The sequence below is a fragment of the Limulus polyphemus genome, unplaced genomic scaffold, assembly GCF_000517525.1.
Source record: "Limulus polyphemus unplaced genomic scaffold, Limulus_polyphemus-2.1.2 Scaffold4200, whole genome shotgun sequence".
Lineage (NCBI taxonomy): Eukaryota > Metazoa > Arthropoda > Merostomata > Xiphosura > Limulidae > Limulus > Limulus polyphemus.
This window is the reverse complement of record NW_013669810.1, coordinates 33362-48836: the sequence shown is the minus strand read 5'-3', so window position 1 is coordinate 48836 and position 15475 is coordinate 33362. Positions and strand designations below refer to the sequence as shown.

General features: G+C 31.6%; 1 protein-coding gene across 1 annotated transcript in view; it reads left to right on the top strand.

Moving 5' to 3' along the window:
- Positions 1-15475, top strand: part of LOC106470751 — a 64996-nt gene that overhangs the window by 46403 nt on the left and 3118 nt on the right. The window contains exons 10-15 of the mRNA XM_022399387.1: positions 842-896; positions 1957-2009; positions 8529-8674; positions 8975-9141; positions 9613-9842; positions 11381-11487. Of these exons, the coding sequence (XP_022255095.1) occupies positions 842-896; positions 1957-2009; positions 8529-8674; positions 8975-9141; positions 9613-9842; positions 11381-11487 (758 nt within the window). The remainder of the gene's footprint in view (positions 1-841; positions 897-1956; positions 2010-8528; positions 8675-8974; positions 9142-9612; positions 9843-11380; positions 11488-15475) is intronic.

The window sequence follows — 15475 nt, the reverse complement described above, 5'->3', positions numbered from 1 at the left end:
CATGATAAATTTTATGCACTTGGCTCTGGGCTAGGTGATCCCACATTACATCTTTACTTTAGACTTATTATACCAACACTCACTACACTTGTATGATTTCACAGCACACACATACCCTCACAGCACTCTTGCACCCCATCACTAAAATTGTAATTGACAGATGGTAATCAAACTATTCTATCTAGATAAATGAATTTTGGGTTTTATAACTCCTATTTTGAGAAGTGTGATGTGATGTGACACACACTGGCTTTTATATTGGTTTAAATTAATATATATATGTATAAAAAAAACTTTATATGGAAATTTTGGCACCTTTTGGATTTACAAATTGGCCTGTATTTTGGTCCCTGTAAAGACTTGGGTACAAAGAATACTTTAAAGGATATTTTGATTTTTTTTTTGGTAGTTTTGTCAAGCAACATTACAAAGTTTTTTTCCTAGTTATTATTTTCAAGATGTTTTTCATTTAAATAAATGTATTGCATTTGGTTTTGATGTCTTCATTGTATTACATGATAACTGCCAATTGCAATGGTATTTTTAGGTTTTAATTTTCACAGTTTTGGGCTGTTTACAAAATGCATACACTCTTTGAGGATTACAAATAAGCCATCCTTTGTTATGATGTTTTTTCGCTATTGTTTTACTTTCCAAGCTAGAGATCAACACATATTTTAATGTAAAAGAAGCTACATTTTGACTACAGTAAAGCAGAAGATACTTAATACATTAATATATTTTCATTGTATATTGTTGGTTTAATGTTATGATTGTTCAGTCAGTGTATATCTGTTTATGTACATTCAAAATTGAAGAAAAACTTTTCTCACTTGTACAGGTATAAAGGATGGATGGAGTTTGACAAGTCAAGATTCACAGCTCAACTATCAGAGGTTTGTTGTTTATTAGTTGTATCACAAACTGCAGTATTCTGTACAGTGGCTGGATACAACATTCTAATTGTATTGTAATCAACTTTAGAATGATGTTATAAAGATAGTCCTTTTTCTACTATCTTTAAACACAATTAAGAGGTCACTTAGGATAGTATTGTGTTATGATTAAAGGGTTATTTTAATATACTTGAAATATATAGAAATAATAATGCATCATACTACTTAAGTAACTGTTATTGTCCAGTTGACAAATAGGATTAGGAAACAGCTGGAAACTAATTTTTACATGTACATTTAAAAATGATCAGAAATTGATGAAATTCAACCGAAATTGTATATTTTCAGTCTGTTAAACTTTTTCTGTTCTTTATTCAGTACAATGCTTTAATTGACTGTAATATTATTCAAGTTTATATAAACCCTTAATGTCAATAATTCAGCATTTTACATCATCAAATATTAGGGATAACATACTTCAAAAGATGATCTTTATGATAAAATAGAAATATTATTTGGTTATTCAGTTTAGAAGGTTTGCTTTATTGTGTTACAAGCTCTGATCCAAGTTCTTTACTTATCAACAAGTACAACATCATTTAATGTTTGATAGATGAAGAGCACTATTCCCTAATCAAATCTGAAAGCTTGAGGTTGTTCACCTGTGAATACATTAAATTTTAACGTTTTAAAAAGAAAAAAAAAGGCCTTATTTTGCAACCTTATATTCATATCAAAAATATGTCATAATAAATAAAATCTTACAAATTTAAATATTTTTAACTGTAGAAACAGTATCCTATACTACCTTCTAATTCTATTTTTTTACTAAATCTTTCCCTTGTTTGGAAACTTCAGGTAGGTATTACTTGTTCTTCCATATACAAATATATCAATATTATTGGTTACAAGATAGAGCATTGTTAAAAAGCATAGAAGTAGTTTCTGAGATTTTATTTAGAAAACAAGCAATTGTTTATATATATATATATATGTTCTTGTCAAGTAAAAATGAAAGGTGTGCAAAGCTTTTTTATGAAATATTTTTTCTTTACTGCAGAGACCTTGGTGGTACCACGCCTTTCAGGAAATATTATTTCCGTTTTATAAAAGGTATGAAAAACTGCTGATGTGTTAAACATATTTCAGTAATATCATAATACAAATATAAAATGGCCAGGTGGTTAGGGCGCTCGACTGACAATCTGAGGGTTGCGGGTTCGAATTCCCGTCCCACCAAACATGCTCGCCCTTTCGGCCATGAGGACATTATAAAGTGATGGTCAATCCCACTATTCGTTAGTAAAAGAGTAGCCCAAGAGTTGGCAGTGGGTGGTGATGACTAGCTGCCTTCCCTCTAGTCTTTCACTGCTAAATTAGGGATGGCTAGTGCAGATAGCCTTCATTTTAGCTATGCACGAAATTAAAAAAAAACAAAAACAAATATAAACTCAGATATTATATCAGAAATCAATAAAGTAATAGAACAAACTAGATCAATAAAGTAACGGAACATACTATATCAATAAAGTAAAAGAAGAAACTATATCAATAAAGTAAAAGAAGAAACTATATCAATAAAGCAATATAATAAACTAGATCAATAAAGCAATATAATAAACTAGATCAATAAAGTAATATAATAAACTAGATCAGTAAAGTAATAGAACAAACTAGATCAGTAAAGTAATAGAACAAACTAGATCAGTAAAGTAATAGAACAAACTAGATCAATAAAGTAATATAAGAAACTAGATCAATAAAGTAATAGAACAAACTATATCAGTAAAGTAATACAACAAACTAGAAACTTATTTGTTGAGAAAAGCTAGCTCCTGGCTCATTTAAAAAATTTTATTCACTAGATTACTCCTTTCAAAACTTCTTGAGGAAAGCTAGTACAGGAAATAAAAACACAAACAATACACGTACATAAGAGTACTTAAATGATGAATTTATTAATTATACAATTTTTATCACAGAAAGTATAAAGTAAAAGCTAATAAATTGTATTTTGTATGTCAGCTTTTTACACCCTTATTTTCATGCATTCATACATTTATCAATGTATGCTAGTGGAATATTATTTCAAATGTCCCCTATTATTCCCATGATTCAGCAAAGTTTGGAGGTCCTTTAACCTTTTCAGTTTTTAAATAAGCTCACACAGCCTCTGTAATTTTCATATTGGAATTTTGTTCAGACCAAGCCATAGTTTTGAGTGTTCCATTGGCCTCTTTATCACCAAGGTGTCATTTCACCATGTTTACTGTATGTATGGAATCATTGTCTTGCTGGAGGATGAATCCCTGTCTAATAAATCATATTTCTGAGTAAATGGCATGATGAATTAGAATCTCCTTGTACTTTTCAGCAATCGGGCTGCTACTAATTTTCTATAGCTCAAGCACTCTCAAACTGTGGATCAAAACCTTATATGGGAGTTTTGGGAGGCTCCAAAAGAGAGTTGAAAATATTCAATATTTTCTTTTGTAAATATAAATATATTCAAAGAGAATTGTTTCAACTTCTCAACCCTTGTTTCCTCTCTTGTTCTTCTACAAGGTTAGGATTTTCTTCTTTTTATGTAGGGATTGGCCAAGAAAAAAATGGCAACCATATTCAATCTATTATTCTGTGATGCTTACAAATAACTGCTAAAGTTGAGTTACAGCCATATTATTGCCATTATTTAGTGTTTCACGGCTTGTATAACAGTATTATTATTCTGTTCTTCTACCACACATATTTCTGTGTGGAAATAATAAAAAGGAAAACTACTACTTACCAGCGAGTTCGGTTTATAAGCATATATTATTTCCATGTTTCATGAATACAAGTTTCATTTCTGGTAGCTGGATGAGAGCACAGATTGTTCTTATATAATGACCATTTGTGACTTTTCGTTCAACAAACATGATATCTGCCAAAACAATTTCAATAAAAATAAATAAATAAAAAATTATCTAAATTAATATTGAAGTTATCAAGCAGATCAAGTATTTATGCAACTGACAGATCTGTTTACATGTTAGTGATATCTGAATTTAAAAACACCAGTTTCGTAATTATCAAAACAATATATTTTATAGCTGTATACTTTTCTTGCAGTTGTGTGTGTATTCATGATTTTGTACCTCATAGTCTGGAATCTGTATGATGTCTTCCCTTTTAATGTATGCATGGTATCATACATCATGTTCTGGGATCTGTATGATGTCTTCCCTTTTAATGTATGCATGGTATCATACATCATGTTCTGGGATCTGTATGATGTCTTCCCTTTTAATGTATGCATGGTATCATACATCATGGTCTGGGATCTGTATGATGTCCTCCCCTTTTAATGTATGCATGGTATCATGCATAATGGTCTGGAATCTGTATGATGTCCTCCCAATTAATTGACATGACCCTAGCATGTGGTGGAGTTAATTGTATGCACATGCAGTGATTTTGGGTGAAGTTGGAAGGTGTAAGTTTTATAAATATCACCTTAACATCTGTCCAGTGCTCTGGGGTACCATCTTGGAAGAACCATCCCAGCTTCACTGGCTCCCAGTGTAATCCAAAATTAGAGACACTTATAACATGTTAACAATATATACTACGATTGAATTATAAACATAAAACAAGTGTTCCCTTATCAACCTACTTCAGTGAAATTGTTTAAAAAAAGAGAAACAAGTAATAGAAAAAAATTTCAAAAATTAAGTATGATGTAGGGATGGCAATGCCAGAAAGTACAGAAACAAGGTAGGTATGAATACACAAAACCATAAGTAGCCAGTAAGTACTGAGCCAATCTTACAAGCTTATGGTTATTAGCCACTGTAAGACTATATAGCTCTAATCAATTTATATGCTTTTATTAAAATCTAAATTAATGCAACTGACAAGAACTCGACATTTAGTTGTAGATAAAAGATATTCTTGGAAAGATTTGGCTACTAATATAGCAATTTTTGTATGGTTTTGCATAAGTTTATTCCAGATTTTCATGCATAGTTACACAAGGCTATCTGTTCTTAATTTTGAACTGCAAGACTAGAAGGAAAATGGCTAGTCAACAACACCCACCACAAACTCTTGTCTGACCAAATAGTGGGGTTTAGCTGTTACTGTTGTAGAATGGAGTCTTCCAACATTTTAATTTTTACAAGGAATATCCTTGTGCAGCCAAAACTTTGATTTCTATACACTTGTCATGTGCTATTTCAGTACTGCAAGCCATGACTGAACACACACCACTGATACTGAATTTCTGCCTGTAGTTTGTAGGTTTTATAATGGTGTAACATTTTATGATTGGGTAAATGGCAAAAACGTTACAATGTAAAGGTGTGGCTTTCTTGTAGTATTTCTTTTTATACCCCTCTTTCATTACCATTTTCATAATTATTTCCAATACTGTATTTGAAAAAATTGTTTTATGTATAATTTAAAACTGTACTCAGATTTTTCTCTAGGCTAGTTTAAATCTACTTATATGAAAGGTACAGTAAATCACTACTACCAGCACTGTAGTTTCATGGTATATTTTTATTTACAAATGTTTTAAACTTGTCACATGATTGTGCACTGGAAATTGAATAAATTATTTAACTGTAAAACATAATAAATTACATTGCAGTAAATTTCTTAGGAAATAAAGGTTTTCTGTGACCTTTTGCATTCAGCATTTTCAAACTGGTGTTGTTGTTTTTTTTCCTTTTTAATATTTATAGATGACGAAAATTTTTCATTAAACAGTTTCTTTATGAATGGTTCACTAATTTTAAGTAACATTTGCTATTGGACAAGTCAGATCTAATAATGTAGCTGTTGGCGAGAATTAAAGGAACAGTCCTTTATTGTAGAAAGAAATATCCTTATTGAATCAGCTTATTACTGATTGTAGAAAAACAATGCCATTATTTGATTAGTTTTATTATTGATATGCAGAAGGCCGAGATTCTAAGTAAAAAAGGCCCTTATTGGATCAGGTTGCTATTGATATGAAGAAGGCTTTGATTCTAGAAAAAATGCCCTTGGATAAGTTTCCTAGATATGCAGAAGACTTTGGTTCTAGAAAAAATGCCCTTTTTGAAAATGTTTCCTAGATATGTAGAAGGCTTTGATTCTAGAAAAAATGCTCTTTGATCAGTTTACTTGAGTGCCAAAGATTTAATTCTAGAAAAAAAACACCCTTCTTGGATCAGTTTACTTGATATGCAGAAGGCTTTGATTCTAGAAAAAAATGCCCTTCTTGGATCAGTTTCCTAGATATGTAGAAGGCTTTGATTTAAGAAAAAATGCCCTCCTTGAATCAGTTTACTTGATATGCAGAAGGCTTTGATTCTAGAAAAAAAAATGCCCTTCTTGGATCAGTTTCCTAGAAATGTAGAATGCTTTGATTTAAGAAAAAAATGCCCTTCTTGGATCAGTTTACTATTGATGTGCAGAAGGCTTTGATTCTAGAAAAAATTCCCTTCTTGGATCAGTTTACTATTGTTATGTAGAAGGCTTTGATTCAAAAATAAATATGCCCTTCTTGGATCAGTTTACTATTGATATGCAGAAGGTTTTGATTCTAGAAAAATTCCCTTCTTGGATCAGTTTACTATTGATATGCAGAAGGCTTTGATTCTAGAAAAAATTCCCTTCTTGGATCAGTTTACTATTGATATGCTGAAGGTTTTGATTCTGGCGAAAATGCCCTTCTTGGATCAGTTTACTATTGATATGTACAAGGCTTTGTTTCTGGAAAGAAATGCTCTCCTTGGATTATCTTATTATTGATATGTAGTAGGTAAACAATCAATTAAAAAATACTGCACCACAGTTTTGTACCTACTGAGAAGGAAAATATGTGTCATCTAAATAAAAAACTCAAAACCTCTCCATGTGTTTGTTTGCTTGCTTATCCACCACGTTCACTGCACAGGTCACACTTCCTTCACATGACAGTGAGCAAAATGACAATTTTTTCGTTGATATACGCATCTATCGGCTGCTAATCAAACCCGTAATTTTTCATTAATACATACATTACACGAATAAAATCTACACAGACCTGACATTTTTTGATAAGTTTGAGTTAACATTCAGTATAGCATTATTGGCTTATTTAGTTATACATCATTAACTAATATACATATCATTATATAGAATTATAGGCCTATTTAGTTATACATCATTAACTAATATACATAGCATTATATAGAATTATAGGCCTATTTAGTTATACATCATTAACTAATACACATAGCATTATATAGAATTATAGGCCTATTTTGTTACACATCATTAACATAGCATTATATAGAATTTTAGGCCTATTTAGTTACACATCTTTAACTAATGTACATAGCATTATATAGAATTATAGGCCTATTTAGTTATAGATCATTAACTATACATCTACTAATAAATCATATATTTAACCTCACACATAAAAGAAATGTGTGCAGAATTAGCATGTTGTGTGTTTAAAAGCAAACAGTAGGCCTAGTCTATAAAATAAAATTATGTTGTTTACCATAAAATAGACTACATGAAAAAAGTAAGGCTTACATTATAATAATTATTGTGTAAAATGACATAAAAGTCAAGTCAGTGAATGTATTTTATTCTACATTTTTGTTCTTCGGATGGTTGGATACCTGGAAGTGGATTTATTTTCTTTTAATACATTATAAAGTACAATATTGCATTTTGTTTGTAGTATATTTCATACATCTATGTCATAAAGTGAATACGGTATCACATTCATAAAAATATATTAAATTTACATCAAATAAAATTCAACATAATATTACATACATATTTACTTTTGAAATTTTAATATTTGAGTAGGGGTGATGGGGAAATAGAGTTAAACTTATCCTATTCACCAGAACAGGTACTCATATGTGTATAAGATAACCTCAATATTTTACATAAGGGTTTATTTATCCTTAACAGTGAAGGAAAAACATAAAACGTTGTTCATAAGGAAGCCCTGATTTAAAACGGGTTCTTAGATTATTTTCAAAAATAAAGCCTAAGGGTTTTTTTTGTTGTTTTTTTTCATAAATTCACAAAATATTTTTTACGTATCGAAATATGGAACAGATAAACAGAGAGAGTAAAGTTGTTGTTTTTTCTTTTTGAACATCCGGGCAATGTTGTTAGTTCTAAGTAAAGTTAGGTTTCAAATGTGTTGTTTGATTATCTTGAAGAAGATTTATAAATGAGAATTGACTGTTTAAAATCCATAAATTTAATATCGAACTATTTTTAAACAAACAGAGTGAGTATGTGTAAAACAGTAAAGAGTTGGGTGAATGTTTGTTACTTCTTTCATATGTACATTTGTTAAAAAATTAGCGAGTTGTGAAGATTGAAAAACAGTGTATTGTGAAGTTGAAATTATGTTACTTCTCATCCTTTGTAGGGATTGTAAAGTTAGTTTCTGATTTTGAGAAATTAAAGGAAGTATTTGTGTAAAGATGAGAACCTTTCATGTTATATGTTAATTTGTTAAAAAAGTTCAGCAATTGAAGAAGATGTTTGTTTCATGTTGAAAAATGTATTATTTCTCTATAAACGTAATTTGTAAAATTTGGTTGTGTGTGTGTTGGTCATTCAAGAACAAGATGTTTTATGTAGGATGCTGCGATGTGTACTCCCAGACAAACTGATTAGCCTGTCCGTCAACAAATCATCCCGACATTCAGCATGGTTAGACTTAAAGCAAGATCTTCTCGATACATTTACCTGTACTTGTCAGCCTCACCTTGCTGAAACACCACCTGGTATTCATGTTTTCTAAAAGTTTTATAGTTTTTACGGTTGACTTCATGCATGTACTTTTTTAAAATTTTTTGTTGATTACAGCTAATTATTTAGTTCAACTGATGTGTTTAGAGAATACATCTAAATCAGTTTGGTTTTCTGGTTATTAAAATTTGTTTATGAATTCAGTTATTAATTATTTTTTTTTAGTTGCTGGCATATTCAAGTTATAAAACCAGTTCTTTTACATTTTAACCTTTTAACTTTTATCTCACCTAAATAGTACAAGATTAAAAATTAATTGTTCTTGTTTTTTGTAGATAACATAAACATCTTGGCTGTTGCTTGTCTTTCCCTCTTGTCCAGTGTGGTTGACTTGATACCATTTCTGCCTCAACCATTCCTTGTCTGTATGACATTGCTGGATCTTTGGCTTCCTGGATCTGAAATGCCACCAGTTCCACTCTATGGTTGTGTGGGTTTACAGGTGAGTATATTTTTCTCCAAGTGTAAAAAATGTGTTCAAATAATAATACTTTTATTATGATTTATTTATATAAACACACAGTCACAGTACTCTTAAAATTTTAGGATATACATATACAAATTATGAATCTCAAGAAAATTAAAATTTTGTGCTGAATAGTTCAAAAAACAAAAGATGACACGATGAGTAAAAACAGTATAAGAAAAGTGATTACTAAGTGTAGTATTTGGAGTTAGCTTAGTCATCCTGACTTTTAAAAAATGTAATGCTGCTTGCAATAGAAGTTCCTGGCATTTGTTTAAACTTTATTTCATTTACACAGAAACTTCATATTATCAGCTAGATATTTGCAACATTAGTTTCTACGAAGATTTATATATGTGTTTAACCATAATAAAGGGCTTATGGAAACAGCTTACCTCTCTTTCTGTGCTAACATACTTGAAACTACATATTAACTTGTATTACCAGGTGCTCGTTAGTGGTCTGTGTGGAGTTTTGAAGAATCCAGAGTTTTTCTATGAAGTATTTGAAACAAATGTGGAGACTCCAGCACAAAAATTATGTATTCAACTTGCAGAAACTCTAGAAAAGCTTGTGGCACCAACATTTATTACTTCTGAACTTCTTATTCCCCAGAATTATACTGATAAGGCACGGGAACAACTTATGTGTATCAAGAAACTCTTTGAACCAAAAAGGTAAGTACTGGAAATTTCAGTGTAAATATTTCAAAATTAAAACATTATATAGACCAGGCAAATAAAATTAGGGAACAAACTACAAGAGTGGGTATGGTAGAATATACATGAATAAAAATGTGTCTCTAGATGTGGGGGCTTACATTGTGTTGGGAATACACTTTCTATTATATTTAACCTCAATTCACAAGTTTCAAGTGCAAAATAAAATTAGAAGAAACTAGGCACAAACATGGGTGTGTTCAAGCTCACATTGTCCAACATTTAGAACTACCCTCAGTGGGTTGTAGCTTCTAATGAAATGGAAAAACAATAAAACAAAATAGGTTATCAAAAACACAAATTATTTAATATGTCAAACTTACCTCTTGAGCTTCTACATTGGCCATATAACTCAATAAAGAGCATATTGAAACATAAGATGTTTAGGCCAATAGATACGGCTAAATAAAAAGCAAATTTGAATTTATTTTCTACCTCATTAATGTGGTAAATCACCTCATTGTTTTAATTACATCTTTTCCTTCTTATGTTGTATATTTTTTTTTCCTTTTTTGCCCCTCCCCCCCATGGTGGGCACAGCACAGATAGCCCATTATGTAGCCCTGTGTTTAACAGTAGCCAAACAAAAAAATCTTGTTTTGATTCAAATGGAGCAACTACCTTTCCTCAATTAGCTACAGACAGTGAATGATAGTTGTAGATTTAGGAAGTTTGAATTACTACATTTGCTACTAATTTAGATTCTAGTCTAATTCTTCAAGTAAGGTTTGTAAAAAGACATTAAATTTTATAGCTGACAGATCTCCACTACTTCTGTGAATACATTTTCTACTAGGTTATGCGTTACCATTCATCCCCATTCTCCAGTTTTTATTACCTCCCCCACTGAAGGTGGATGGAGGTTATGTTTTCACCCCTGTGTGTTTGTCAGCAGGATTTCTCAAAAAAATGGCTGAATATATTTGGACAAAAGTTGGTATACATTTGGATTATGACCCCCCCCCCCCCTTAAAAGTTATTAGTTTTTGGAGGGTCATGGACACAGCTAGGTCACAAAACTAAAAAACTCCCTATCTGTTAAAATAGGGACCGATTTTTCACACTATTTTTGCTCTTTAACCCAGTCAAAAATGATCAGATTTTGATTAAACTTGGTGGACATATTTAGAATATTATTCCTCATTATCTGCCAAGAACGGTCCATGTCTATTAATAAAGACAGACACATTTTCATATTTTTTGAGAGCTGAATATGATCAATGCTGTGTGGCAGAGGTATACACTCTACTGAGTGCCCCTCTAAGCAGGCTCGTGAAAATAGAAGAACATTAACGGTTACTCCTACCTATAGACTATGTAACACAACTGACCTTAAAGATATGAGTGTGTTAATAGTTTAAAGATAAAGTTTTCACAAAAAGAAGTGTGATAATTTCAAAGGAATACTAATTTCAACTGACATTTTTAAAGGTTGTAAAAGCTCTAAAACTTACAAATACACTTCTTTAATACAATATTAAAACATAACATTTCAGTGAATCACAGAGAGATACCCAAAAAGATGCTGAAGAGGACTGGTACCAAGAAGCAGAAGAAATCAGGATCCATTTTATGACATCTCAACTTCTACAAGATCCTAAAGGTACAAGATGTATATTATACAAAAGAATGTGAAAGTACAAGAAATAAGTATTTGATACTCTATAAATTTGAGATTTATAGTAAATAATGACGTATCATATTTCTTTTACCTGCTTTTAATTCTATAGGAAATTTAAAATCTTTCATTTATCTTGTTTCTCTGTAGCTTTAATGTAAACGTGTGGTCCAGAAAAACTGTTGAAGAACTGTTCAAATCTTCATCCCACCAAACATGCTCGTCCTTTCAGCCGTGGGGGGTGTTATAATGTGACAATCAATCCCACTATTCGTTGGTAAAGGAGTAGCCCAAGAGTTGGCGGTGGTTGTTGATGACTAGCTGCCTAGGCCCGGCATGGCCGGGTTGTTAGGGCACTCAACTCGCAATCTAAGGGTCGCGGGTTTGAATCCCAGTCCCACCAAACATGCTCGCCCTTTCAGCCATGGGGGCATTATAATGTGACGGTCAATCCCACTATTCGTTGGTAAAAGAGTAGCTCAAGAGTTGGCGGTGGGTGGTGATGACTAGCTGCCTTCCCTCTAGTCTTATACTGCTAAGTTAGGGACGGCTAGTCCAGATAGCCCTCGTGTAGCTTTGCACGAAATTCGAAAAACAAAAACAAACTAGCTGCCTTCCCTCTAGTCTTACACTGCTAAATTAAAGATGGCTAGCGCAGATAGCCCTCGTGTAGCTTTGCGTGAAACTCATAACAAACCAATTGTTGAAGATTGCCTTGTTACCTATAGCAGATAATACATACTCTACTTGAGGGGGCATTGTGATCTATTTTGTTTATGTAAAAGGGTCAATAGTTGCAAAATCCTTTGTTGGCCAAGTAGATGATGTTTGTATGTTCCAGCCAGCAAATGCCATGAAAGAACCTGGGTTAAGGTTCACTTCATTCTTGGAGGCTAAATTCCATTCATCAACCAATGTTGTAAAAACTATTAACTCAATGCTCCAAGTTCAAAACAAACTCTCTTGCAATGTACATCGTATCTAATAAATCTGTTTTATAAATAGTTAACATCATGAGATGATTAATTCGCCATCATAATTAACCTACAATAACAGTTCTGTGTAGAGTGCTAAAAGAACAGTCACTGTTAGCACTTATAGTTAGTAAAATTAAAATTAGTGTGACAATATGTGAAATGAATTGCTATTCTCTCTCTGACAAACCCTTCAAGTACTGAACATTTCCATTTTGCCAGTGGGGATTGACAAGAGTTGTAGGTGCACTTGCGGATATCCAGGCTAGAAATCATTCTTGAAGAACAAACTGATTGTCACAATCTGCTTTTGAAATGGATTTCTGCAGTACCTTCTGAGTTTTTTATACAAGTGTTATTGTCTGGTTGTTCAAACCAGACAATCTAAAGCTTAGTAGTAAATCTGATGATAGTTATCTTTGGTATTTATATGTTTGGAACTAAAAGAAGGTGAAGTTTCATGGCTGATTGGAAAACTCACCCATTTTGGGGGGATGTGGATGAGAAATATTAGCTTACAAAGTATGATATTTGTAACTCTCATGGAATCACTAGACAGTTGATTTATTTATTGGTGTTTCTTACACATAAGTTTCAGATAACGTTAAGATTCATTTTCTGGTACTTGCTCAAATAGATTAAGTTCTGCAGCCTGAGTAAATTCCATGGTGCCAACCAGGACTTTTTTCCAAGGGAATAAATCAAATTTGGCTTCTTACTTGAACTTTGATGACTAGATGGTGCATAGGTTCTTTTGGTCAGCTTGACTGATAACTTGATAGGAGTGAAACTCATAAATGGTACTACATGGTTCCATTTGTACAATAAATGTTTGCACTTCTGGTTTCATGCTTGAAGGCTTATAAGATTCTTTAGGGGCTACTTTTATCTATTGATGTGCTTTGAGCTTGTTGGTTGGAGTCTTTATTTAGTCTTGACAAAAAATATCCTTTGAAACTCCAGTAGTCTTTCAAAGTGTGAGGTAGTCAAATTATTTAACCATCCAATTCCATTGCACATCCTTCTCATAGCCTCCTGCCATGTTTTCGACCTTTTAACCCTCTCGCTATGGGCTTGACCGAGTTTGTAACCATTAGAGTATGTATATTGTAACTTTTTGTATGTTTTGTGTGTCTTATGAAATTTGGCAAGCTTTAAGTAAACATTACAAGTCTTTTGTACAATAAAAATCTGATTTTTTGATTAAGTATTTTCACTAAAATTTTAATCCATAAATATATGTAGCCAAAATGTTGACAGTTCCAAGTGCAAAGTGATTTTCATGTTAAGATTAAAAATATATTTCTTCATTTGAAAATTATAAAATTTCATTTCCATAATCACTAAAACCTCTTAAATAAATATCATGAATAAATGAAGCTTTATATTTTCTTTGTTATATATATTCGGTCAGTTTGACCGATCTTGTAACCACCATAAAAACATCAGAAATTTAAATTACCCTTTTTTCTTTCTAGAAGAATGGCAAATTTTAACAGGAAACTACAATTATCCTAAATAGCTTAAACCTTGTAACAGTACACTTAAATTTTATTGCTATTTGACCTGTGTCTAATTAATATTTCACTACACAAGTTTTAAATCGCTTAGCAAACATGTAGCTTAAGTTACCACATTGAATTATATAATGCATGAGCTGCTTGCGATCATACCTCATGAACTATTATTATCTTATCTAATCTAACCTAATAAATTTCTAACTTTTATATTTTAGTTACTTTTATAATGATAAAGAATACTCATGAAAAACAAAAATGTAGTACTTATCTGGGTCTTTTTTTTTTTTTTTGGTGTTAACTGTCGATGAAAGTTAAACCTACTTTTTTTTTTACCCTAGTGGTGTTATTACACTAAATAATTATTACTTAATTAAATAATGCACCTAAGAACACAGAATAATAACATACACAAAGCAAAAATGTCCAATAACTATTATATTTTATCGGGCTTTCTAATTATGTGATAACAGGCTTTAAAATTTAGCTAAGCTTGTCAATGTGAATACTGTGAGAGAAATTTTCAAACTGGAGGTGAAATATACAATAGTCTGTACGAAAACGTAACATAATATGTCGTTTGATAGATTAAAACTTTAGCTTTCTATTGGTTATAAATAATACAGTATAAAACATCAGAGAGGGCAATTTATGAAAGAGAGGATGTGGCAAGTGGGTCTGGTTTTCTAATTTATGGCTCAGAAGAGGAAAAAAAAGAAGAGAATGAAGGTAATAAAAATTATGCTTTACATTAGTAATATATTATACTGAGTAATTTGTGTTAAATTCCGTACTTCTCCGAGGGGGGTCATAAATAAATGAGAGAAAAGGAAAGCCCTAGACAACAAATATCAGAATTCTCATACTAGGGGAGATTTTTAAATATTTCCTTATAAAATTAACAAATTACAACATATAATATTAAAATTTCACTCGTTGATTGTTTTGATACCAAGTTTATTTGTTTACTAGGATAATAAAGTACTTTATTTGAATTTTGAATGTAACTTAACCTACCCATAGCAGTGTATATGTTTAATATATGTGTGGTATGTCAATATGTTTCAGTCATTCAAATGAATAGTAAAGCCTATATGTGGGAATTGAGTTATTAAAAGGTCTCAATTGTCCAAGACTGATGATCAAGGTTTATTTTGTTCATTATACTAGCACATGATTTCCAATCTCATTTTATTTGATGTTTCCTACTTTTATGCCAATGATGTTGTAATGAGTTTCTGATTAATCAATGCCAACAATCTACATGACAGAGAATTGGAAAACAGAAACTGGTATCAACTTGGTACATGTACATATGTTGCCTATATTAAAGGGACACTGGGATGCTAGGATAACAGTGCATTATAAATGAATAAAAAACCTATAACCCGAGCACTTTCAAAAGGTGGACCTTTTTTCTTTAGGGGCAAACAGATTCTCAGTTTGCCCCTGAAGAAGAAAGGTCCACCTATCAAAAGCACT